The sequence below is a fragment of the Geospiza fortis genome, unplaced genomic scaffold (assembly GCF_000277835.1).
Source record: "Geospiza fortis unplaced genomic scaffold, GeoFor_1.0 scaffold302, whole genome shotgun sequence".
Lineage (NCBI taxonomy): Eukaryota > Metazoa > Chordata > Aves > Passeriformes > Thraupidae > Geospiza > Geospiza fortis.
In genome coordinates this window covers 531238-556616 of record NW_005054572.1, presented here as the reverse complement: position 1 = coordinate 556616, position 25379 = coordinate 531238, and the positions used below count along the sequence as shown (strand labels likewise).

Here is a 25379-nt window from a genome sequence, read left to right as displayed (position 1 = left end):
CCAGCTTGTCTTGAGGGGTGAAGAGTGGGTTGTGGAGCTCACTACAAACAAATGATTTTGAATTTTTCTCAAAAACGCTGCCTCAGAGAGTAATCTTCATACCTGCACTTTCTGTTGCATTCATTGCATTTTTAGTTTGGTTTTTTAATGTCTAAATACTTGTGGTACTTCTTTTATTGCAGTGTGTGGATTTTTTAATTTAAGATTTCATAATAATACCATAATTGCACTATGTACAATTTATATTACTTTCTAATGCTAGTAATTGGTGAACAAGTTGTGTCTGTAAAGTTTTCTGAAGGGTAGCTCTGTGCATAGCAACAAATCCTTGTCTTAAAGAACTATTTCTGAGGAATTCCCATGAAATTCCTATAAAATTACATATAATGCTAAGTTACACATTCAAACTATCTCACATCTCGTGCTCTGCTTAATTATTTTTAAACTACACCTGTCTATTCCAACTTCCCTTTTTTCAGTCTGCTGTGCTCATTATTTTAGTCATTGACAGGATTTTCAGTCAATGATTGTGGTCAGTGGAAACATCAAACCCAAACCACTGAAGGAATTGGGGTTTTTTTAACACAGTAATTGAAACACAGACCACAAACTTACCTTAAATCAGGGGAGGTATTCTTTGTAAACACTAAAAATGACTTACCAACAACTGCTCCAGCAGTTTGAGGTGAAAAAATCCAAAATAAATCAAGCTTTTACATTAACTTTTTTCAGAAGTTGATGAACAATTGTTAAATCTCTGTTTGTGTGTGTGATTTTGCTTCCCTCCCTGCAGTTCAGTCCCATGGTGAAAGGCTCCCTGAGGTACATGGTCTCCACTGGGGCAGATGGAACTGTTTGCTTCTGGCAGTGGGATACAGATTCCATGAAATTCAAGTATGTGAATGGTTTGCTGATTAACCTTTATGCCATTCTGGGCTTGAGTAAAATAAATCAGGTGGTTTTTACTCCACTGAGTTTTTGTGGTTATAAAAATGCTGTGCAGATCATGCATTCAATAGTTATTTTAAAGCACCATCACCAATACAAATTAATGTTCTTCCATTGGCTTGAGAGATTAGTTGGGAAATACATTAATTTCTTTCTTCACTAAAAGTACAAAAGTAAGACAGCAGGACTGGCTGGAAATGTAAAAATGTTGGAAAATATAATAAAACTTGGTAGTGGTGTTGGTTTTCCAACACTCCTGTAGTTTTAGGATGTTTCTTACAGAACTTGCATGCAGGATAGTTTGAAATGGTCAGTATGTGATTACTCTTTGTACCAAAAAAATTAATTACTAGCAAGAAGGGCTCTAGGATGATCAGTTTGTGTCTGGTGTTGTGCCACATCATGGTATAAAATGAACCATGTTTAAAGAAACATCTCTTTATGCTTTGAAATGTTGCTAAAAGCCAAGTTTAAGGTGCTGTGACCTATTTCAAACATGTTTTCTTTTTCAGCACCAAGCCAGTGAAGTTCACAGAGAAGCCCAGGCCAGGGGTTCAGATGCTTTGTTCTTCCTTCAGTGTGGGTAAGTCAGGTGGAGTTCAGCCTTGTGATTTCTTCTTTCCTCTCTTGTAACACTTGATTGTGACAGCTTTAAAATGGACAAAACCTGCAGTTGTGAGTAAATAACTGCACAGATGTGCACTGTTAGCTGTGACATAGCTAAGGGAAGCCCCATGATTTAATTAAGAGTGAAAGACTGTTGAAGACATTGGTGATTTCACAGAGGTAAAAGCCACCTCATGTCTTGGGTTTTTTCTGTCCATCTGTAGAAGAGTTTTTATCTTTAATTCCCTCATGCAATGTCAAAGGTTGGCAAAATGGGTTCTCTGACATCCCACAGTCACCAGCAGTGGAGGTGGGTCCTGCCAGCAGCAGCTCCTGACCCAGTGCCAGGGATAAAGATCTCATAAAGATCTTCTCCTAAAGATCTTCCTCTCTTAAGGATCCAGAACTGGATCTTTAGTGTGCTTCACTCCTGCCTCGCAGTTTCCTTTCATTCAGTTCATGTGAATTTCAGAAATGAAAAGCAAATCAAAGTGTAGCTTGTTAACATTGTCAGGACAGACCCCTGGCTTGTGTTGAGAAGGTGGTTTTGATATTTTGCTTGGTTGGTGGTTTTTTTTTTTTTTTTGTTTTTCTGACAGCACTTAGAGGCAGATCTTAAAATTTCTGCCACCTCAGCTAAATACTGGTGTGCTTACACTGGGGTGCTTCACTTGACTGGTTTACTCACATTTCAACCTAATTTTGATGCAGTTCACTGGCACAAATGAGGCACAGACTACAATGAAAATCATCTACATAATTCTGATTATCCAGAGCCATATTCCCCACCATTGAAAGCTCCTCTGTGCAGTTTAATGTTAAAAGTTCCACTATTGCCCTAAAGATATATTTTAAAACCTTTGTAACATCAGTTTATTTTTACTATGGCTGAGAACATTTTCTGGGGCAAGAAAGGGATTTCCTTCCACATATGTGTGTCAGTGGAAGAGCATGAAAAATGTGCCATTCTCCAAATAGTTGTGGGCTTTTATTTTTATTTAAACCAGGCCTCTGAGAGATGGTGGTGACCTGTTTTAATTTCTTCCACAGCAGATTAATTATTGCTCGATTTTTACAGGTGGGATGTTTTTAGCAACTGGCAGCACTGACCACGTCATCAGGATGTATTTTTTTGGCTCTGAAACACCTGAGAAAATAGCTGAATTGGAAAGTCATGCTGTAAGTAATTAGTTAATTAGTTCATTTGAAGCAATATTGAAATCACAAGCTGATTTTATGAGTGGGTTTTTAGAAATGCTCTTAATTAATTTTGTTTGCATTAATGTTTCCTCTCCTACAAAATCTGACTTTATTTTTGTTGCATTGATAAGGTTTGATCAGTACTTATTTTTTTTTATGTAGGGGAGACTTTTCTACTCTGAGACAAAGTGTGGTATCTGCTTTTCCTGCAGTTTTTATTGTGATAAAAGTGAATTATTGTTTATTTTTTCAAGGAAAGTGTACGTAGGAGTAGGAACAACAGATTCCTCACCATTGTAGTTGGCTTATGGTATTGGAATCAGGTTATTTAATCTGTTAATCCCTCATGTTTAATTCAGGCAGTTTTTAAAAGATGCATTTTAGATACATTAATGGTTAGTGATTCTGGGCAGTGTTTGGACTTGATTTGCCATGCTGTTAAAACTCTTAAAAATAACACAACATTTTATTTTTTCATTATTTCAGATTTTACTAATCTCAGAATTATAAAAAAAATATTTTCCCTGTTTAAAAAATAAAATTTCTAACAAACTCTACTTTTTCTTACAGGACAAAGTTGACAGCATTCAGTTTTCTAATGGTGGGGACAGGTATGTTGAAAAATGCTGAAATATGGCCAAAAAATACATAATTTTGGAATTAAGAATCTATTACTGGATGTTCCCAGTAAAGGAAAATCTCCTTATTTAGAACTCAGAAGGGAAATTTTGGACTGATGCAGGAGCATAATTAAGCTTCAGCTGTTCCAGTTTCTGTTGATCTGTGTTAGGTGATATTTTTTGCCTGGCTTGGGTTTTATTTACCTGGAGGAATTTTACCACTTCTTCATGTACCCAGTGTGTTTGTGGCCTCATAAATCTCCTTTTACTCCTCCTTTCCTTTCAATTTCACTGAGTATTGTGTAGGAAATAGGAAAAAAGCAGTGAAAATAGTAAAAAATGAATTAGAACCTTTTCATCTGATTTGTTATTGCCTCTACTTCAGTATCTGAAACTCTGCAATTAAAATACATTGAAATCCTGTGCTGAGGAGGAGTTGAGGATGAATTTGTGAATTGAGTTAAACTTTGGAACTTGTTTCTCTGTTCTTCATATTTTGACAACTTTATTCAGTTTTCCAGTTCAGAAAAACTCTTTCCTGCTTTTCTGGAAAGAAAGTGAATGGAAAGAATTCTCTTGAACACAAATTGAAGATTTCACTTCTATCAGTCTTCCACTACAAAATCTATGTTGTGGTGGTGTCCAACTCTAAAGATACTTTAAAGGAGATTTTTTGGAGGATAAATGAATGAATTTTTAAACCTTGTTCAGGTTCATAAGTGGCAGCAGAGATGGGACAGCTCGGATCTGGCGTTTCGAGCAAGCAGAGTGGAGGAGCATTTTGTTGGATATGTCTGATCGGCTGCTGGGGTAGGTGAAATGTTCATTTCATGGTTTCCTTATCTAAATTCAGAAAGATTGAAAAACTCAATTACTCAAATATGAGAGTGAGAGCAGCATCCTGGTTAAGTTCTGTGGTCTTGGGAGGGGTGAATTGAGTGTTCTGGTGATGTAATAATGGCTGAGTTTGAGTGCTTTCATAAATTCCTACGTGTTCAGGAAGCTCTCAAATGTACTCTGTACCAAGTCAATTTTATTGCCTCTTTTCAGGGAAAAAAGTGAACAGAAAGAATCTAACTTCTCTCTCTGGGTTTTAGTCTGACACCTGGTGTGTCATGGGAGAAATATTTTTAGATTAGTAAAAATAAAGTAGGTGGTGACCTATTTGCAGGAGAGGTCATGACATGGAATAGGTGGCTTTCCTCAAGGACTGATCTTCCTGTCTGTTCCCATTTTCTGCTTTTAAAAAAGTGAATTAATGAAATGCTGGTGGCACACAGTCTGGGTAATGTTATTAGAGATAAAAATCAGATTATTTTATGGTGTTGGGTAAACCTGAAGGGGGAGTGATTTACAGGAGTACAGAAGCTCAGTAAGCTTCCACAGACACTGAACATAAATTCATTTGTAGGTGATTAAATTAGATTTTGATGAAATGGTTTGTAGGTGATGAAATAAAAAGCCACACCTTGGGTACCCATTTGATTGGAGGGTGATTTCAAGCTTTTCCTTTGATGACAAAGACCATGAAAGAAACCTGATTTTACAAAGGAGGAGTTATTAAAAGTTGAGATTTGACTGTGACTGTGTAGTTCAGAGTCTTTGTAAGTGGAATAAAGATAATCCCATGTGAAGGTGTTTCAAGGAAATATTATTCCTTGGATTGACTGGAAAAAGGCTGAGGGGCAGTGTTACAGAATCCTATAAATGTATTTTAGGGAGAGAATAAGGAAATAGATTGAGGTTAAAAGGAAATGTTATCTTTACTGTGTTTCTGTTGGGACTTATTAAAAACTGCTTAGCTAATGTAGAGGCTGGCTTGGGAATCAGTTGGTTGGAAAAGCTGACTGTAAAAAGTCCAAAATTTGGCAGGATTTATGTTAGGACTCTAATTGTAGAGGAGCCAAGATTCCGTGAAAAAGGAAAGCCTTTTTGCCTTGCATCTCAAATGGGAGATTATCAAGTCCTTTAAAATTTAAGAATCCAGATTTGCTTTAAATGAAGGATTTTGTGGACAAAAATTTCAACCAGAATTTAATTCTTCACTTCCTTTCTGTTGCCTGATTATTGTATATTGATATAGAAATGGGCTAATTAAAATATAAAATACATCTCTGACCTGTTTGACTTCTTTCAAATAGTGACACTTGTGCAGAAGAAGACAAATTCATGAAGCCTAAAGTGACCATGATAGCTTGGAACCAAAATGACAACTATGTTGTTACGGCTGTGAATAATCACCTGCTCAAAGTTTGGAATTCCAGCACAGGGCAGTTGCTCCATGACTTGGTGGTATGGGATTTTCCTTGCTTTTGGAAGATTTTCCTGGAATTGCAGTGACATGTGCATGCTGAATTTAGAATTAGAGCTGATCAATCTTGAAAGCTCTGTATGGATGGTACAGCAAGTGGGGTGTTCTTGGAGTTCTTTTAACCAAAATTTGCTACTTCCTCCAGATTTGGAATTTCCCTGTAAATAAAAGAACAAATAAATGTGGAATAAATAAAATTCTTGTGCAGTAACTCACCCATTGAATAATTCACCATCCTTTGGCAAAAGTTTCATATTTCTACAGCTCTTGCTTGAATCCAGAAAATTTTTACCTTTGGAATGTTCTAATCTTTATGGCTGCCTGGGGTTTAATTTTCCAGAGAGGACAGCACAGGCTTTGGGCTCTGTTGTGAATGTCCTGCTGCTGTGGATTTCCCTTTTTTCCTGAGATGTGCAATTTTCCATTGCAGGGCCATGCAGATGAAGTGTTTGTCTTGGAGACCCATCCCTTTGATTGCAGGATAATGCTGTCTGCAGGCCACGATGGCAACATCTTCATCTGGGACATCACCAAAGGCACCAAAACAAAACATTATTTTAACATGGTAAGAGCTTCTTTAAACCCCATTTGTTCTCAGCACACAGCAGTGTGTTCACTACCAGCTTAAGGAACTGCCACCAACATTCATACCTTTGCATCTTTAGGAAAAAAAACCCCAACCAAACAGGAAAACCTTAACCAGCAAAATTTATTAATTCATTTTATTTCATTAGAGCTTTTTACCTTAGAGTTTCCTGATTATTGCAGATTTTACACTCTTTTCTACTGCAGATCATTGTACACTTCATTCATATTAATTGTTTTCCTCAGCTGAGGTGAGGTGCCATCTAAAAGGCTCTGTTTTAGGCCATTGTTTCAAGACACTTGTATTTTCCACAGGATGAAAAATTATAATCTTAATATCCATTGGCACAGTGCTTGAGGGCTCCATTTGACAGCTCATCATTAATACTTTAAATTAGGTTATTTTCTCTGAGACTTAGGTTCTGAGCTAATGTTCATATAAATTTTTCATCCTTTTTCCCTGGTCTGTCAACAGCAAAGAGCATTTTTTTTTTTATTTTTAAGTTCTTAAAATAAAGAACAACTTCTTTCTTATATTCGTAAGTTCTTGTCTAGAAAGTTGTTGAACAAAACCAGTCTATATTGGCTCCAGTTTATTTCAGGCAGTGTGCTGACAGCTAAAAAGCCTCAGAAAAACATGTTTATTTCTTTATTCTCTGAACAGTAATTTTTCATACCTTCTACTGCATCTTTTAGAATTGGTTCAGGATTTAAATTCAAGGGGAAAAGAAATATACTGAAGTAACAAAACTATTTGTGCCTTAATTGGAGGTGTTTAGGGAAATGCATGGACTAAATAATTTTGGATGCTTATGGTTTGCTCTCAAAAAATGGTCAAATAATCTTGAATTTTTTTCCTTCCATCCAGATTGAAGGCCAGGGACATGGAGCTGTTTTTGACTGTAAATTTTCACCAGATGGGCAGCATTTTGCATGCACAGATTCTCATGGACATCTGCTGATATTTGGCTTTGGCTGTAGCAGGCCTTATGAAAAGGTAAGTTCAGCTTTTTATCAGATCTCTGTATGGAGTTTCTAACTAAAAATTACATTACTACATTAATTAATTTAAAAGTTGATATGCAAAAATAATTCGTGTGGTTAGAGGATCTAAATGTAATGGATTTCTTGATGTCTGTGATTGTATTGTTTATATGATCCTGGCACAGCAGAAAAAACCCAATATCTTAACATTCCCATGGGAGTAGCTCTCAAGAATGTTCCTGGAATACATTTTCATCTTGGAGACAGCTAATTCACCTTCATTGTTCAACCTCAGAAATGCTTCTGTTTGTAATTTCTGCTGATTTATATTGCACTTCTTTAGGCCTTTCCTCACTCAAGCCCAAATTCTCTGTAGTTGATTAAGTTAAGCAAAAGTGAATTACTGATCCAATGATTTATGCTATCCTAAATTTTTGAATTTATCAACCTGCCTCCTTTTTGTTTTGATAAATACATATTTCTTCTTTTCTTCACTTCCCCTCCATTTTTTTTTGGATTGCAATGCTGGTTCCATGTGTGTCATTTTAAAGAATTATTTTTTCCTTGCTCTGCATTCTCAGCTGAAATTGAAACTTGTTCCCTTCATCTTTGCCATCACTGCTGGAAGCAAACATTCTGACTGTGATCTAATAAGTATATAACCATTTTCCTTCAGCCTCATGGACTCAGCAGACTTGCAGTTGTAGAAAAAACTTCAGGTGGATATAGATTAGGAATGAAATCCTGATTAGGAAAACTTTAATTAGAGCTGGTGTTGAGCTTTAGCCAAAGATTTCCTCGCAAGGAAACTTCGGGGCCACTCACAAATTGGACTTGGTGACCCTTGTGGGTCCCTTCCAACTCTGAATATTCTGTGATTCTAGTAATTGTAGGGCAAAAATGCAGAATGAGAGATAAATATTTTAAAGTGTAAAACAGTACTTTTGCATCAAGTTACTTCAGCTTTTTATTTTCTGAAAGAATTTTGTTGCCTGCAAAAGCACTATAGAAAGCTGCAGTGCTGCAAAACCCATCCAGGTTAACTGAAGTTACACATAAATCATCTTTCGAATTGGAAACTTGCCCTTTCTTCTACCTTTAAGTAGATTTTAGGGACTTTAGTGCTTGTTCTTTGTTCTTTAGCATATTCTTTTTTTCCAAACTGCTGACATAAAAATAAAATTTCCTTTTAGATTCCTGATCAGATGTTCTTCCACACTGACTACCGGCCGCTGCTCCGAGACTGCAACAACTACGTGCTGGATGAACAGACCCAGCAGGCCCCTCACCTCATGCCTCCTCCCTTCTTAGTGGATGTGGATGGAAACCCTCATCCCACAAAATATCAAAGATTGGTGCCAGGAAGAGAGAACTGTGCAGATGAACATTTGATTCCTCAGCTTGGATATGTAGCAACAAGTAAGAATGTCACTAAAGCTCTACATTCAGAAGTAGGTTATTCACTAGTTCCTAAGGGGGCATCAGCAATTCAAAAATACTCTTTTTTCACTTAATATTTTGTATTTATGTTCACTAAAGATGCTGGAAGGTCCTACAGTAAATACAATTTAAAAAAGTAAAAAAAATCAGTTTTTCAAATGGATGTTGCAATTATTTTCTGTGGGCAGTGATGTTCACAAACAGTTTGATTGTACATTCCATAAATGTCTCACTTGGAATAAATAATTGGAATAAGTTCATTGATTTGATCTGTTTCACACTTGCAAGGTGATGGAGAAGTTGTTGAGCAGGTGATTGGCCAGCAGACAGTTGACCAGGATGAGCCAGGCTTGGAGCCCAGCATTCTGGATGGGATGATCAGACAGCTCCAGCTGGAACAGGATCAGAGAACTGGAGCTGATCAAGAATCTGCTCCAAGTGGTCCCCAAAACGGGGAGGGAACACCCAGGAGAGGTTAGAACTGCTGATAAATTCTTCAGTAATTGTTCTGTCTCTGTTTTTATTGTACTGTGTCTAATACTGAAACAGGTTTTAACTTCAGTGTCATTCTGAGATTCCTTTAACATTGTGCTAACTTGGTTATTTTATTCATTAAATCACTGCTGCTCCTGTGATTAAATTATAAAGCCTTTCACTTTAAAAGGAAAAGGTCATTAATAGCATGCAAAATATATACAGTAGATTTTTTTGCAAATTGCATTCCTTACTTTTTGCAAAGTAAGTAGTGTGCCATTATTCAAACTGGTTTCCCCTGTCCCAGATCTAAACAAGATACTTTCCTAACCTGTGTCTTCAGAGTTTTAATTATGTAGTTATATAATATAGATGAAAAAATACATATTTTCTTACATAATTATATATTCATTATATGTGCTCAGCTCTAGGAAAAGTGCTTTTTAGAGCCTCACTGGCCTCAGAACTGTCTGAAATAGTTCAGAAGAACCATTCTGTCACACCACAATTCCTTCCACTGGGAAGTGTTTGGGAAACCACTGGAGTGTGGCACTCAGTGTTCTGGTCTGGTTGACCAGGTGGTCGTTGTTCAAATGCTGGATCTTGGACGTCTTTTTCAGGCTAAATGACTCTGTGATTCTGATTCTGTGACAACAGTAGCAGAAATAACCATTTTTAAAGTACTTTGTGTAATCTCTGTTTTCTACAAGACACATAATCCTCCAGAACTGATGCCTTGTGCAGGCTGCCCCAGAGCAGAGGCTGGACAGAGCTAAAGAATAAAGCAGGGATTTATTCAAAGCATCTCCTCCATGGATGCACCTTGGGCAGCACCAGAGCCCAGCCAGGGCTGCACCCAAGATGAACCAAAATGGCCCCAAAATGCACGGCCGGGCACGGGGTCTGTCCCTGGGATCAGTTCTGCTCCATTTGCACCTTGCAGTTCATTGTCCCATTCCAGCTTTAGCCCCTGCAGTCCCACCCTGCTTGTTTTTCTCTCTCCAGCCCACGGTGTTTGTGCTCCTGGGCTGAGATTTGGATCATTTGTCCTTGGTGCCCAGCTGGAGCAGGAATTGTTTTGTCTTCCTGCTCTGTGCACAGAGTTCACCATCCCATAATGCAAAGCTCAGACCCACACACTAAAGCAGCACAGAATGTGAAAAATAGAAAAGCTCAAACCTGAGACATCACTGAAGGCTACAGGTCACGTACTTAGAGATAAAAACACAGCCATTATTCTTTTTTTTTTTTTATCTTTTAACAAGAATCTTCCAGTTCCCTTCAGCATGGCAAAAACCATTTTGATTTGTGTGTTTCAGCTTTCAGAAGGCCGAGTTTGGACATCCAGTCCCCGCCCAACATTGGGCTGCGGCGCAGCGGGCAGGTGGAGGGCGTGCGGCAGATGCACCAGAACGCCCCCCGCAGCCAGATGGCCACCGAGAGGGACCTGCAGGCCTGGAGGCGCAGGGTGGTGGTGCCAGAGATCCCCCCCAGCTTGCTCAGGTCTGTCTGCAACCTGCAGGTGATGCCTGCACAGGCTGCCCAGAGCAGAGGCCAGGCAGAGTGCAAGAGGTGCCAGAGATCCCCCCCAGCTTGCTCAGGTCTGTCTGCAACCTGCAGGTGATGCCTGCACAGGCTGCCCAGAGCAGGGGCCAGGCAGAGTGCAAGAGCTGGGCAGTGCAGGAGCCTCACAGAGGCTGTGTCCACCGTGGACAATGGTCACGAGATTTTTTGGGCAGATATAATTTTGGTCTCTTTGCATATCAAAGGTTAATTTTTCAATTAAAGCTTCAGGTAATGAAGTCATATCCCCCTGGTTTGCCTTTCCCCCCAATTCACTTTTGTTTATACCAACTGCTCTTGGGCAGTGCAAGAGCCTGGCAGAGGCTGCATCCATGGTGGATGATGGTCACTAGTTTTTTTGACAGATAAAAGTTTGGTCTGTTTGCATATCAGAGGTTAATTGTCCAGCTTCATTGCTGCTGCAGGTAATGAAGTCATATCCCCCTAGTTTGCTTCTCCCCCCAGTTCACTTTTGTTTTTGCTTTTGTTCAACCCCCAACTGCTCTTGAGCAGTGCAAGAGCCTGGCAGAGGCTGTGTCCATGATATAGAGCATGGTCACGAGATTTTTTTGGCAGGTAATAAATTTGGTCTATTTGCATATCAGAGGTTAATTGTCCAATTACAGCTTCAGGTAATGAAGTCATATCCCCCTAGTTTGCTTCTCCCCCCAGTTCACTTTTGTTTATACTTTTCAGGGCCTGAGGCAGCTGGTCTGACCTTGGTTTCCAGGCCCAGAAGGATTGTTTAGTCTGACCAAAATGTGAAGAGAACTAACTAGCATTCTGTATAGAGTTCAGAGTTGTGCACTGATCCAGTACAGAATCTGTAAAATGTAAAAGTTACAAGTTCAGGCAGCACTAGGGACAGCACAGCAGCTTGGTTTGTCTAAATTAAGTGCTGTTGGGTGAGGTTGTGCTCTCTGTGAGACTTTGGGAGGTGATGAGTTACAACCCCTTGAAATGCTAAACCAGTTGCTTTCAAAAGTACTATCAGTATTAATCTGTGAAAAGGAGAATTAGTAGCTAAACATCTCTGTTTAAAGTCACAACCATAGGTGCTACCACATCTCTGGGGGTTTTAAGAGGAATTCCCAGTGTTGGGAGGTAAAGTGATTGCAAATGGAAAAATGTGAATTTAAAATGAGGTTGAAAATGTAGATTATATTTTGATGTTTGGAAGGAAGACTTTCTTAGCATCCATGTTTTTTACTCTTGCCTGGAAATGATAGGATGGTCTAGAATTAATTGAGCAACAATAACATCTGAAATTAAAAATGGAATAGAATTGAGTGTGAGAGAGATCCCTGGAAGGACCAGCATTGTCAAAACGGGTGTAGAATTAGATTTTCATGGCTTTCTTATAGGAAACAGGAAGAATATCGGATTGCAAAAGGGGAAGAAGAGAGACATCTTTATGCAACAGAGAACAAAAAGTCATTTGAGTCACTGGAAAAGGTATGTGGCAGCTTCTGGAAAAGTGAGCCTTCTGTGCCCAAGGACACGTGGTGGTGTAGAAAATGAAAGCAGAGGTTTCTGGTATGGTCTTCCAAGGACTCTGATGATTCAGCTCCCAATTATTGCAGGACAAGGCTTGATTTATTTTTATGGATACCTGGAATTCTTTTTGCTTTCGGTCTTGCCTGCTTCTGCGTGAGGTATTTGGGAGTAATTGTTAAAGGCAAGATGGCTTTCAGGCCGTTCTGGTTTGACTGCAGTTACACAGTTATGGCAAGTCCTGCTGAAGCACTGAGAGCATTCAAGGTGCTGTGCTTGAGGAATCACAGGTTATATTGCTGTTCCTTGTCATTTTATTTTAGATAACATTGTTTTGTGTGTGGAGAAACTTCTTCGGCCTCCCCTCTTTTCAAGTGCTTTTTTTATCACCTGTTTTTTGACAAGAAGGAAACATTGGTTATTGTGCTGTTTTTAAAGCTTGTTGCCTGATTTGCTGTGTCTTAGAGTACAAAACAATTTGACACAAGAATTCCACTGCACAATCCCCTTTACTGAGGGAGCTGGGGTTTGAAACAAAATGATCTTTAAGGTCCCTTCCAACCCAGACCATTCTCTGTTTTTATAATTGTACGTTGTAGGCAGTTATGTCTTGAGTCTGTAAATACATTTATCAAGTGATGTGAATGAAGCTGTCACAGTAGTTTATAAAGAAAAAGAACAATTCCTTAGAACAACTAATAAATCTTAAATTTGTAACAATAAATTTTAAACTTTGGGCTTACCTGAAAGTTATTTCTTGTGAAAGGGAGTTTTAACTTCATCATGCTGTTTCAGTTTTTGCATTCAGCAGTGCTTTTAACCACCCTTTCCCCCTCATAAAAATTTGCCAGATAAATATTTTTATTTAACTCCTGTCCTTTTCCTTCTTTATAAATCAGAGTGATTCTGAATCTTCATTAATCCAATCCAAGCGTCGACTGCACAGGCGGAAATATTCCAACTACAGAACACGGAAAAACATTGAGCAGCTGGAGTCTTCTGAGGAGGAGAGGGACAACTGCTTTGGCTTGATAGAGCAGGTGAGTTCTCCTCTGAGTTTGGATTTTGATCTTGAGTAGCTCAGTAAATGAAATTTCATGTAGATGTGCCTTTTCTCTGTTAAACAAGCAGACAAAAAACCCCAGGGAAAGTATTTCTTTAAGCATCATCATTTTTGGTACTTCTCATACCTGTTGTGTTGCTTTAATAAAGACAATATTTCCTGTCAGTTTATAAATGGTTCAACTGGTTTTGCTGAGAATATTCTAAACCAAATCCACAGCCCCTGTCAAATACTGATGGACAGTTTGTTGGCTTCAGGTGACATTTGGAGTTTAGATGTGGTTTAGTGTTTTTCTATGAAAATCCTGAAGGTTCTTGCTAATGTGATTATTCCACAGGGTCTGTTCCTCTGACCTGAAGTGACACAGGGCTTTGTGGGTAGCAGGAGCTTTTTGTTGTGTCTGATGTGTTATCAGACTGTAAATGGGTGGTAGGACTGCCCTTGTCTTGCCTTGCCCTCAAGGAAATAATTTTAAATTGGGAAAAGGAGAAGTGGAAGGAGCAGAGAAGCTCAGATATGTTGGAGATGTCACTTTGTTAAGGAGGAGCAGTGAACAAAAGGGAGCGTGTTGAGGACATCAGGAAGTCTTGCAAATAAGATGAGGAATGGTGTTCCTTGGAAATGGACTCTCTTTGCCTCCTAATAAAGAATTTCAGTGTATAAAAACAATAAATCACTTAAATGGAATGTAAAGTTCAGTGAGTATTGCACTTGGATATTGTAGTGTATCATCTGCACAGTGTATGAGCAGGTTTTAGTGAGAGGACTCTCAGCTTTGTTACTCTGAAAATGACAATCAGTTGGACTAATTCAAACATTTGAAGGCACAATTGAAATCTCATGGGATTTTCTCCTGTTTTTTTTTTTGCTTGACAAAATACAACCTGACACATGAGCATTGTATCATACTGACTCAGTTATGAAAAACACATTTAAAACATTATATTAATGCTAATAGTTGATGAGCAACAATCAGGAAATTAGTAAAGTCATAATGTGTTTTGGTCTATCTCTACTGTTTAATGTTGCATTTAAATACATGCATGAGTACTCTAATTAGTACTTGGTCTATCATTTAATACTAAAAGGAGGGGGGAAAACCCTCAACTTGCAGAACTAATGAAAAAAAATCATAGTGACAGAACATCCCCTTGTTGTATGTGGAGAGAAGATGTTTTTCTTGATCCTTTTGTAATGTAAATTCTTCCCTGTCAGATTTTATTATGCACTTCACATGGCCTGATTACTTTTATTTCCATTTTAACAACTTTTTACCAAACTTCTTTAAATTTGATAATACGAGGACAACATGTTTTTAAGTTCCACACCTTTAAAACATGGATTTGGCTTAAGTTTGTATTTTTAAATTTAGGAAGCTGAAGAAAGTGAGGGTTCTGGTTCATCTGATGAAGAGGAAGAGTGGAGAAGTGACAAGAAAAGCAACAGTAATAGTTCTAGGTAAAGTGAAGAATCATATTCCATAATGAGTTTTACTTGAATTTTGACAAATTAAGAGTTGTATGAAAGCTTTGTTGTGCTTCAGATGTGATGATACAATAATAATAAATAATAATAATAATAATAATAATAATATAAGGTAGAATTAATATACTTCACTGACCCATTATATTGTTACTTACTGTTCCATTTCACCAAAATATTCATATTTTTTTAATGTAACTCTAAGTCTCTCTGCTTTTTTTTGCTGTGTGGCAAAGAGGGATAAGAGTCTGGAATATTTCTACAGTATGTTTTGGTCTGGTTTTGGAGGGATGAAAGATTTTGTTAGGGAAATTTTTTCCCCCAGTTTTGTTTGGGGAATTTTTGTTTTTTTTACCTTGCTCTTAAAAAATTTTTATGAAAAATCTGAATTTTTAAAAGTTCCTGTTTTTATGTAGAACTGTTATAGATAATTTTTAATAATTTCCTTGGGGCTATTTTAGATACTCTTTTAGTATTTAGTGATAGAAATAAAAAATATTCAGAGAGAATGATGGTACTCAGAGATCCACTCAGAGTGGATGTGTAGCTGAAATTTGGATAAGTGTAAAGAATTTAAGCAGCATTTCGTTCATGTGTTCCTTAAGGAGGGCTCCTAATAAGTCCAGAATTGTACATATTTCTTGACTAAAGTCACTGATTTTAGCATTCACCAGACTTTAGTTGTTTAAAGAAATTTGAATTACTGGATTCTCCCAAAAATTCATGTTAAGCTTCAAGTAAAGTAATAGTTACAAGAGGGGCAAAGTGATTTTGAGGTTGTTGTCAACAGCACTTGCTGTTTGGTATTTTGCTGAGGGAGCTGGGTGTTGTGCAGCACTGAGAGCTGGGCTGTGTTTGTGTTTCCCTGCCCCTGTGCACAGTGACTCCTCGAGCAGATACTCGGACTGGATCGCGGACGCCGGCATCAACCTGCAGCCGCCGGTGCGCAGCTCGCGCAGGAACGCGCTGCGCTACTGCAGCACCTCCGAGGACGACGTGTCCGCTGAGAAATCCTCGCCTCCCAAGAGGAGAAGGAGGAAGAGAAGGAAAAAACCCAAACCAAAAAAGCAGGAGGAGGTACAGTTTTCTTTTTGTTGCGACCTGAATAGCTGCTGGTAGAGTCCGGAGTAAGGAAGCAAAAAGGGTTTTTGTATGATACGCACAGATGTTTAATTCAGCCGTGTGGTTCAGGGCCAAGGCACACACAGATTCAGGGGCCAGCTGTCTCTCCAGGGGCCAGGGGGCAGTACAAAGATGAGGGCCAGTCAGGGAAATGGGAGGGACTGGCTCAGGAACACCTCTGTTCAGACATAGGAACAGGAGTAGGAGCCAGTGGAGTGTAATTTAGGAGATGCCCCCCAGGGCTGCCGGGATCTCCAGCTGGTCAGAGTGACCCCAAGAAGTGTTAGAAAGTCTCTTTTCCCAGGCTGGCAGTTGAAGAAGGAGTCAGAGCTCTTCATTTCTCGGTCTTAAAGTTGTTTTTTGTTCCTTACCTATAAAATTCTTTCTCCTGTCCTGCCAAGGTCCGCTCAGCAAAACAGTCCAGGCACTCTGCCTGCCCTGGGGCAGTGTTATCTTTGTACTAAAAACTACGAGTACAATATTTACAATTACTTCCCAGTACCTATCACCTATGTTAGACAGTGAACTTCTACTCTAAACCAATCTAAAAGTGCCAACATCACAGCAGAAGATGGAGGCCAAGAAGAAGAAGGAGAAAGGCTGGACATGCCCAGATCCCTCCATCTTGCCCCCCCGAATCCTCATTCTAAACACCTCAAAATCTACTTTTTCACCTTGTGATAAATTCACTATCATTCTACTTAATTTGTCATGGCTTGCAGATCTTCATCTAAGATCAGTAACTTGCTCCATGGGTCATAATCAAAACCACAGGGGTCCTGGGCTCTGTGCCAGGGTCTCTGAGCCCCCTGGCAGGGGTCTTGGCTGCTCAGGACAGCCAGAGGGATGTCCTGGGTCCTGACACAGGGCTTGCACACATTTTTTTTCTGCACAATCTTCATTTCTCTCTTAGGGGTTAGGTGCCTTCGTTAGAAACTGCTGAAATAATTGTTACTGCCATCAGCCAAGGATCTTTGTCAGCACATACAGAGAACATGGGATTGGTTTGAGACCATTCCCAGTGTGAGGCATCTGCTGCTTTGTAGGCAAGAATCTGCATTCCCAGTGAAGGTGCTTTCATTTTCCCAATGAAAAGGGTTCTCAAGGTTGATGTTAAAGGGGAAATGTATTAATAAATATCAGTACAGAGTATCAGACTTTTCCTAAAGGATGGAACAAGATGGGGGGAGGGGGTTTAAACTGAAGGAGGGCAGGGTTAGGTTACATTAGATTGGGGAGGAATTCTTGACTCTGAGGGTGGTGAGGCATTGGGACATGTTGTCCACATGTTACCCTGTCCCTGGAAATGTCCAAGGGCAGCTTGGACAGGGCTTGGAGGAGCCTGGGATAGAGGAAGGGAGTCCATGCTTGTGGCTGGGCATGGAACAAGATGATCTTTGAGGTCTCTTCCAACCCAAACCATTCTGTGACTCTATAACTAAACTGCCTAATGCATAGGGGACACAGTCACTGCATTGCTGGTAGCAATTTATAGTTAGGTTGAATATTTAATTTTTTTATAAGTTACAATAATTACTCTATTTTAAGCTACTGTTTTTTTTAAAGTTAATTTAAATAATTACCTTAAGTTACAATAAGTACTGTTAGTTGTTTTCTCTCATAAAGGAGCAAACAATTTATTTTTGTAAGCCTGGGGTAATTTTGATGCATTTGTCCTGTTTATCTCTCTATCCTTTCACTTCCTTCGAAGTAGAATCAGTTTCTTGCAGCTTGAATAATTTTTAATTGGGTACTGAGACTGTCTTCTAAATGACAAAACTTCTGCTAAGGCCTGCATAATAATGACATGCTCACTCAAATCTCCAGATAGGAAAGGAATGTTTAGTATTAGAATTACAAATACAGTTACAACTCAAACAAAGCCTTGGAGGAATTCTGCTGATACTGTTTGGAAATGCTGTGGATTAGTCGTTTATAAGTTAAGCTGTTATCTGCCAAACCAAAATGGAATGATTTGTTTAGAATTCATGTCCATCATGTCTGATTTTTGAAGGCTGATGCTGCAGCACAACCAGTGAACTTGGAGCTGTCCTATGACTGGCACCCTCCAGTTTGGATCACAGACACGGCTCTCCGAAGGTCCCCCTTTGTCCCTCAGATGGGGGACGAGGTAGGAACAAGGATTAACATCTTCCAGTGCTTGTGATTGTTATAATTGCTGAATTCAGGAAAACATTCACTGTTTGGGCTGGTTGGGGTGTTTTTTAGGTGATATATTTCCGACAAGGGCACGAAGCTTACATTGAAGCAGTGAGGAGAAATAACATTTATGAACTGAATCCACACAAGGAGCCTTGGAGAAAAGTGGTGCTTAGGGTAAGTCTGCACTGAAGGTTCTGTGGGTTTGTAACAGAGTCTGTGACTGAAGAGTTTTATTATTCTGTTTGCCAAACATGCATTTGGGAGGTTACTAATGTTTCCCTATGGGGAAAGTGTGTGCAATTATCAGATTGTCTGCAGAATTTTCTGTGGGAAGCCAAATGAAAGACCTGTGTTAAAATCCTAAGGCTGACAGACAGTCTTCCATTGAAATCTCAAATCTCATTTCAGTATTTTGCATGTGGGTACAGTTGGTTAATTCCTGTTAAACCAGCAGTTCTGTGCATGGTCCCTGAGACAAAACTTGCTGAAGCTGTTTGTTGTTACCTGTAGGATCAGGAATTGGTAAAAATTGTTGGAATCAGATACGAAGTTGGTCCTCCCACGTTGTGTTGCCTCAAGCTTGCCTTTATCGATCACGCCACTGGGAAACACACAGACAAATCATTTTCCATCAGGTATGTGCAGTTTTAGTTCCCTGAAAAGTGGTTAAGAATATGTTTCTCTTCTTCCTGAAGCCCTGAGGCACACTTGAGTGATGATTTTTTTACCCAGATACCACGACATGCCCGATGTCATCGACTTCCTCATCTTACGTCAGTTCTACGACGAAGCCCGGCAGAGGAACTGGCAGGCCTGTAAGTGTTTGCTGAGTGCTGGACTGAACAGTTTAGAAATCACAAAGGTGTCCTTAGCTAATTGCAGCATGTGCTGTTTGTAGGGTCAAGAGTCAGAAATTGGAACCTTGGAGGGACTGCAGTAGATGTAAATACAGTCACCAAAACACATATCCAGACTGTTCTGTTCCCTTTTTTATTTTAAAGCTAAACAGACTTACCTGTCAGTGAGTCTAGAACTTAAATTGTGGAAAGAAATCAAGCAGTACATTTATCAAAAGTTTTCCTGATTGCCTGTGGCAGCCACAGAGTTAAATGCTGCTCTCAGCAGAATGTCTGTGTTTGCTGCAGCCGACAGGTTCCGCTCCATTATTGACGATGCCTGGTGGTTTGGGACAGTGCTGGGTCAGGAACCTTATCAGCCTCAGTATCCAGACAGTCACTTCCAGTGCTACAGTGTCAAGTGAGTACACAAACATTTGATTTCCAATGTTATTAGAATGCCTTTGCTGTCACATAACTGCCTCATTGCTATGGGAGTGTATAAATTGTTCACTTCAATGATTTTACTCCTGGTGTTGTCACTTTTTAATGGTTTTAAGTTGCTGCTGTAGCACAGTGTGGATATGTAATAGCTTGTGGCAGCTTGTTAATGAGTAGTGATATGGTAAAAGCAGTTGTTGACCTTTTCACATTTCCTGTACTGAGTAATTGTGTGTCCCTTCCATGAAGCAAGCAATGCAGTTTTCTGTGAATATTAATTATTGGTCTGCACTGGTAGTTGGTTTGGGGATGCCGAATCTCCTCTGTGGCTGCTGACATCAAGGTCCTTAATGCCTCAAGTCCTCACACTTTGTCTTTAACATTGTGCACCCTTTTTCATATTAACAAACAGGCCTTCCCACAAAGGAGGGGAAGGGTAAACAAAGATATCTCTGGACTTCAGTGTTCAGACTCAGGATATTGACCTTGTCCTGCCCTGTCCAAACTGTCTGGAATTCACAGAATGGTTTGGGTTGGAAGGGACCTTAAAGATAGTCTTGTCCCTTGCCATAGGCAGGGACATGTTCTGCTAGCCCAGGTTACTCAGAGCTCCAAACAGCCTGGCCTTGGACACTTCTGGGATGAGGTACCCACAACTGTGGGCAAGTTGTGTCAGGGCCTCACCACCCTCAGAGTCAAGATTTCCTTTGTAGTATCTAATCTAACCCTTCCCTCCTGCAGGTTAAGGCCATTCCCCTTGTCCTTCACTCCACTGTGAAGGTCCCCTCCAGCCTTCTTGTCACCTCCATCAGGCACTGAAAGGATAATTCTGGGATTTTGATTGGTTTGGTTTCTCCCAGCAAGGGAGAACTGTAAGGAAAATAAACAGTGAATATTCAATATTCCTATTTCCATCATGCCCAGAGATAATTCCCATGCCTTGTACACTACATTGAACAGTCACACTTTCATTGTTGGAGGACTTCTTAATTGCTTTTTCACTCAAAGGCTGTTGAACCTGTTGCTCACCACAAAGAAGGGAAATTTTATAGCTAACAGACAATCCACTGACACTGCCAAGGCTGTGTTACATGTTTTGGTTCCTTGTCTCATCTACTTGTCTTCTCTGTCGATGATTTTCCTTGGTGGGAAGGTTGAAGTAACTCCCAGACCGAAATTCTTGCCTGTTACCTTCCATCCATTCCATGTGTTTTGTTGTGTGCCACAGATGTTCCTTAGGAGCAAGTTCAGGTGGGCTTTGGATTTTTCTTGGCCAGTTCCAAATCAACTTTCCAGTCATGAACAAAAGCCTGGTGCCAATTTCCTGAGCTCCCTTCTCCCGTGAGACCTAAAGGATATTTCAATATTTTAATGTATCAGCCTTTAACAGGAAAGTCTAGAGCTGCTTTGAAGGAAGGAATGCTGTGTTCCTTAAGATCCTTTTCCAAAAGGACTTTATTCTATCTGGTTCTTCTAGAGCAGAATCCTAGGATATGTCTGTGAAAATATCTGGAGTGTTTGGCAGCTGTATTTAGGTTTTGTGACTTGTCTGGGTCTGTTGCTCTTTTTGCCACACTTACTTCAGTTTATCACTGTTACTGTTGTATGGAAAATAAATGAATTGAAGATAATTTTAAATTTTTTTGTTATTTAGTTGGCAAGACAATAATAGGTGTTTGTGTAGAAGCAGCTTGATTTATTATGAAGTTGCATTACCTGGATGAGTGGAACTTAAGCAGAACTAAGTGGGGCTTAAGCTGTATTGAATTCTTGATAAAGTCTTACCTGCAAAATGATGAATTAATATATCCATTTGTGCATATCAACAACTTGTGAAGCATTGCATAGTAACTGGGGAGGAGAACTGAACAGATCAACCTTTAGGACTCTTAGTTCATAAAAATCCAACAGGCTGAATGATCCAGGTTTTCCAAGGCATTGGGAAACCCAAAGCAATGGAGAGCTGCTGTTGCCAGAGCAGGGATTTAGTTACAGAATATTCTGAGCATGATCATTGCAGTTTCCAGTTGGTTTGAAATAAATGCACAGGAGGCATTAGACCAAATATCTGAGTTTATTAATGCATCAGAAGTAGACCTGGGAATTTGGAGAGCTCTGACAGGAAACTGCTGGCAAAGCTCTGGAGGGAAATTAGTGAAGTGTAGTCTGATCTATTGATTTCTGGGATGTGCTTGTAATAAAAAAGAAAAATGGGAACATAAGGATTAACCCAGCTGTAGGAAAGATCCAGCACTCCATCTGTACAGGGTTCTGCTGCCTGTGTGCATCAGTGAGGTGTGAGGCTGATCCAGTCAGACATTTCTTACCTTGGAAATAGCAAAATTCATTGGTATTTTATGTATTTTTAAAAGCATGTAAAAATCTGCCCAAATGTGGTGGGATTTGGAGAGATCTCAGAATGATGTTCACACCTCATAGTTCAGTATCAGAATATCCAGGTCTATCAAGAGCACCTATCAGTATCAGAATATCCAGGTCTATCAATAGTGCCTGTGTTACTTTTGCTTTGTCTTGAACCTTAATTAACTTCAGTTTCTTCATTTTATATTTATTATTTTCTTTGTTTTAATGCTCTCTGCCTCATAAATGGAAGTGCTAACATGAAATTTCTCACTTACTGTTCTTCCTTCATCCATGGACTTGCACAACTCCTGTTGTGATCAGCAAAAACATCTCTTGTGTTTTTTCTCAAATCTTCCCCTTGATGTTATCTCACTTTTCCAAATGTGCAGCTCATTTTTCTTCACCCTCTTGATACAGGCTTTGTAAAATTGATTGATGTATTGGGCAAGTGGCATACAGCCAAAATCAGGGGCACAATTTTAACCTGAAATTGATTATGAACAATGTTTCCCTTTTTGCTCTTTGCAAACCAGTGCCTGTGTTTCTGTACCTGTTTATACAGTGTATTTTGTCAATAGCTACAAATAGGTGTAATTTATGTACAGTGCTTATAGCTAAGATTTAAATATGCTTAGTAACTTTAAATTATTATTGTATTTTTTTTACTTGGTGAATCAGATGGGACAATGGTGAAATTGAAAAGCTGAGCCCATGGGACATGGAACCAGTTCCTGATAATGGTAGGTAAAAAAACCTTTAATAAAACAGCTTAATGTGCTTCTCCCTCTTTCCAGCTCCTTTGTTTCATGCAGGTAGTGGACCTGAGGTGATTCCTGTCTTAAAGACAGTCTTGATTCAGATTCAGTGAAATAATTTAAATATTTAAATAATAACCTATATTTTTTTCCTTTTTCATTTTCAGAGAAATTTTTTAAAAAGTAATTTAAATGTGTAGCTCTGACTTAGGGAATAAAACCTGCTACTTCCAAATGGCAGCTTTCAAAAAACATCTCAAGTTTCAAAATATGAATTTGTTGTAGTTACTATAATAAAAGGGGGTGTAAGAAGACAATAAATAAAATAATTTCCACTCAGCAAACCCTTACTGCACATAGTTTAAAACCAACAATTTATAAAGTTTGCTGGTCAAATCCAGATTATCTGTAAATAAAAGAGTGGAATTTGTGGTTTGTCTTAATATTTCACTTTTCCAGTATTGTCAGTACCAGCTGGGAGGGGGGAGGAAAGTTTGGGAGATACTGATTAAGTAGTTACTGAATAAGCTGTCAGAAAGGTAATAAACTTAATTCAAAACTGCAGAAAAACAGAATTTAAAACATTTTGCTGTTTGTATCCATTTTGGGTTTTTTTTTCCCCACACCCTTAGCATTAAACTCTACTTCAAGGCAAGAATTTTTTTGTCAGTTGCAAGCACACAATTATTTAATAACTGTGAGTTCTCAACAATTTATCTTATTCTCACTCCTTCTCCAATTTGCTGTCTGTAGTTGATCAGCCTGAGGAATTAGGAGCAAGTGTCTCTGTGACTTTGGAGGAGGTGGAGAAGCTCCTGTACAAACCCCAGGAGGGGGAGTGGGGGATGAAGTCCCGGGATGAGGCCTGTGAACGGATTATCCGTGGCATTGATCAGCTCATGACTCTTGGTGAGTGTGAGCTGAGCTTCAGGTGCTTTTCTCCTGATGGTACATTTATAGACAGCCTGGAATATCCATGGCATCCTTTAAAAATTCCCTGTCATAAAGTACTTTAATGAGAAAATGTTTTTCTGTGCAGCTCGTTGTGTTTGTACTGAGATCTTTATGATTTTGTACATCGTTGGTTTTATAACATCCATCTCATTTATCATGGACCTGCAGGCTTTGAAATAAAATCCCAGAATGGCTTGGGTTGGGAGTGACCTGAAAACCAGTCCAGTTCCTGCCATGGGCGGGTATATTAATCTCTCTTTGATTTTTCTTCTTTTATTTTTTCTTCTTTTCAATATGCTTATTTAACTCCAAATCTGAAGCCACATCTTGATATGAAACAGTTTTCTAGGGCATTGTCCTCAGAAATGGCATCAGAAATGGGAGATGTGGAGTGCTGGCCTATTGCAGAAATCAAGGATGATCCTAAGAATCATCAGGGAGAGGATCATGGACTTTGCTGAATGCAGAAGTGCCCTCATAGTGCTTTATAACTCTGGCAGTGTGTTGTGCCACGAGGGAACAAAATGAAAATGTTACCATGGCTTTCCCTCACAAAGGTTTATTGGTTCACTGGGAGGTAATCAAAAGGAGAAGGAAGAAAAAGAGAAAACACAAAACTTCCTGCACTAAAAAGAGAATCCAAGGCAGCAGAGTTGTAGAATCATAGAATGGATTGAGTTGGAAAGAATCTTTAAAATCATCCCATGGCAGGGACACCTTCCACTGTCCCAGGGACACCTTCCACTGTCCCAGGCTGCTCCATGCTCCTTAGGCACTGCCAGGGATCCAGGGGCAGCCCCAGCTGCTCTGGGAATTCCATCCCAGGGAACAATTCCTCATTCCCAAGATCCCGTACATCCCTGCTCTCTGTCAGTTTTAAGCCATTCCCTGTGTCCTGTCCCTCCATCCCCTGGAAATTGTCTGTTTCCTATCATCTCCTTCAGGCACTGGAAGGCCAAAAATGAAGTCAAACAGTTAAATGTTGCTGTTCTTGCTGTTTTTCACCAGACATCTCAGCAGCTTTTGCTGGCCCTGTGGACCTGTGCACGTACCCCAAGTACTGCACGGTGGTCGCGTACCCCACGGACCTGAACACCATCCGCACCCGCCTGGCCAACCGCTTCTACAGGTCAGTGCTGCAGAGCACAGCAAACCCTGGCATCCCTGCCCTGAGAAATTCACCATTTGAAACCACCAAATGGTAACAAACTCCCTGGAGTTACTTCAGTGCTGATGATAATTCAGATTTTAAGTGCTGTCCTTGAGTTACTTTGAACTTTTGAAGCAGGTTAAGCTGTTGCTATTTTCAGAAATGAGCTTAAACACAAGAGGTGAAATGTTAAATATGTTCAGCAGCATTTTAAATGATAAAAACTTACTCTTCCTTCTGTCTCTTCTGTAATGATGCCAGAGCTCTGGTTTGATGGATGTGCTGGTCAGCCATAGCTTGAAAATAAATTTAAGTATATTCTTCATCTGAACCTGCATTCAGTGTGTCTGTAAATACAGTGATGAGACATTTCCTCTGTATAAGATGGATAAAATGTTTTGGGAAATAACTGGAAATTCTGTAGGTGAAGAACTGCAGACTTGGGGTATGTCTGCTTCACAGGCATAAAGAATTGGGAAAATTAGTTGTAAAAATGAAATTACAGGTTTGTGGCAGCTCGTTTCTATCAAGTTATAATTTCAATTTGTAGCAGTTTCTCAAATCTTATTTTTAAGATTTTTAAATCTGTCATTTTACAGGAAGCACTGTTTTCAGTGGTCAGTTGGCCTCAGAGCAAGGTCTTTAAGGGAAAACAGAAAGAAACATCATAGCTGGGATTCTTTAAAAATATAATTAGACTAAACTCTTGTCACTCCTTTTTAATGTTTGTGCTTTGAATTTATTAACTAAAAGTTCCTCAGATATGACTCAGCTTGTGTTCCATTTCTCAGGGCTTTGTACCAAGCAGCTTCTGATATTTCCAG

General features: G+C 39.4%; 1 protein-coding gene across 1 annotated transcript in view; it reads left to right on the top strand.

Moving 5' to 3' along the window:
• The window catches only part of BRWD1 (bromodomain and WD repeat domain containing 1), a 45361-nt gene that overhangs the window by 5978 nt on the left and 14004 nt on the right, over positions 1 to 25379 (top strand). Inside the window, exons 8-30 of the mRNA XM_005429740.3 lie at positions 794 to 894; positions 1461 to 1531; positions 2633 to 2733; positions 3325 to 3365; positions 4086 to 4184; positions 5516 to 5666; positions 6116 to 6250; positions 7139 to 7267; positions 8448 to 8673; positions 8983 to 9168; positions 10488 to 10671; positions 12096 to 12186; positions 13125 to 13265; positions 14661 to 14746; positions 15652 to 15847; positions 17907 to 18023; positions 18122 to 18229; positions 18566 to 18690; positions 18788 to 18870; positions 19201 to 19312; positions 22375 to 22436; positions 23205 to 23360; positions 24414 to 24534. Coding sequence (XP_005429797.1) covers positions 794 to 894; positions 1461 to 1531; positions 2633 to 2733; positions 3325 to 3365; positions 4086 to 4184; positions 5516 to 5666; positions 6116 to 6250; positions 7139 to 7267; positions 8448 to 8673; positions 8983 to 9168; positions 10488 to 10671; positions 12096 to 12186; positions 13125 to 13265; positions 14661 to 14746; positions 15652 to 15847; positions 17907 to 18023; positions 18122 to 18229; positions 18566 to 18690; positions 18788 to 18870; positions 19201 to 19312; positions 22375 to 22436; positions 23205 to 23360; positions 24414 to 24534 — 2822 coding nt within the window. The remainder of the gene's footprint in view (positions 1 to 793; positions 895 to 1460; positions 1532 to 2632; positions 2734 to 3324; positions 3366 to 4085; positions 4185 to 5515; positions 5667 to 6115; positions 6251 to 7138; positions 7268 to 8447; positions 8674 to 8982; positions 9169 to 10487; positions 10672 to 12095; positions 12187 to 13124; positions 13266 to 14660; positions 14747 to 15651; positions 15848 to 17906; positions 18024 to 18121; positions 18230 to 18565; positions 18691 to 18787; positions 18871 to 19200; positions 19313 to 22374; positions 22437 to 23204; positions 23361 to 24413; positions 24535 to 25379) is intronic.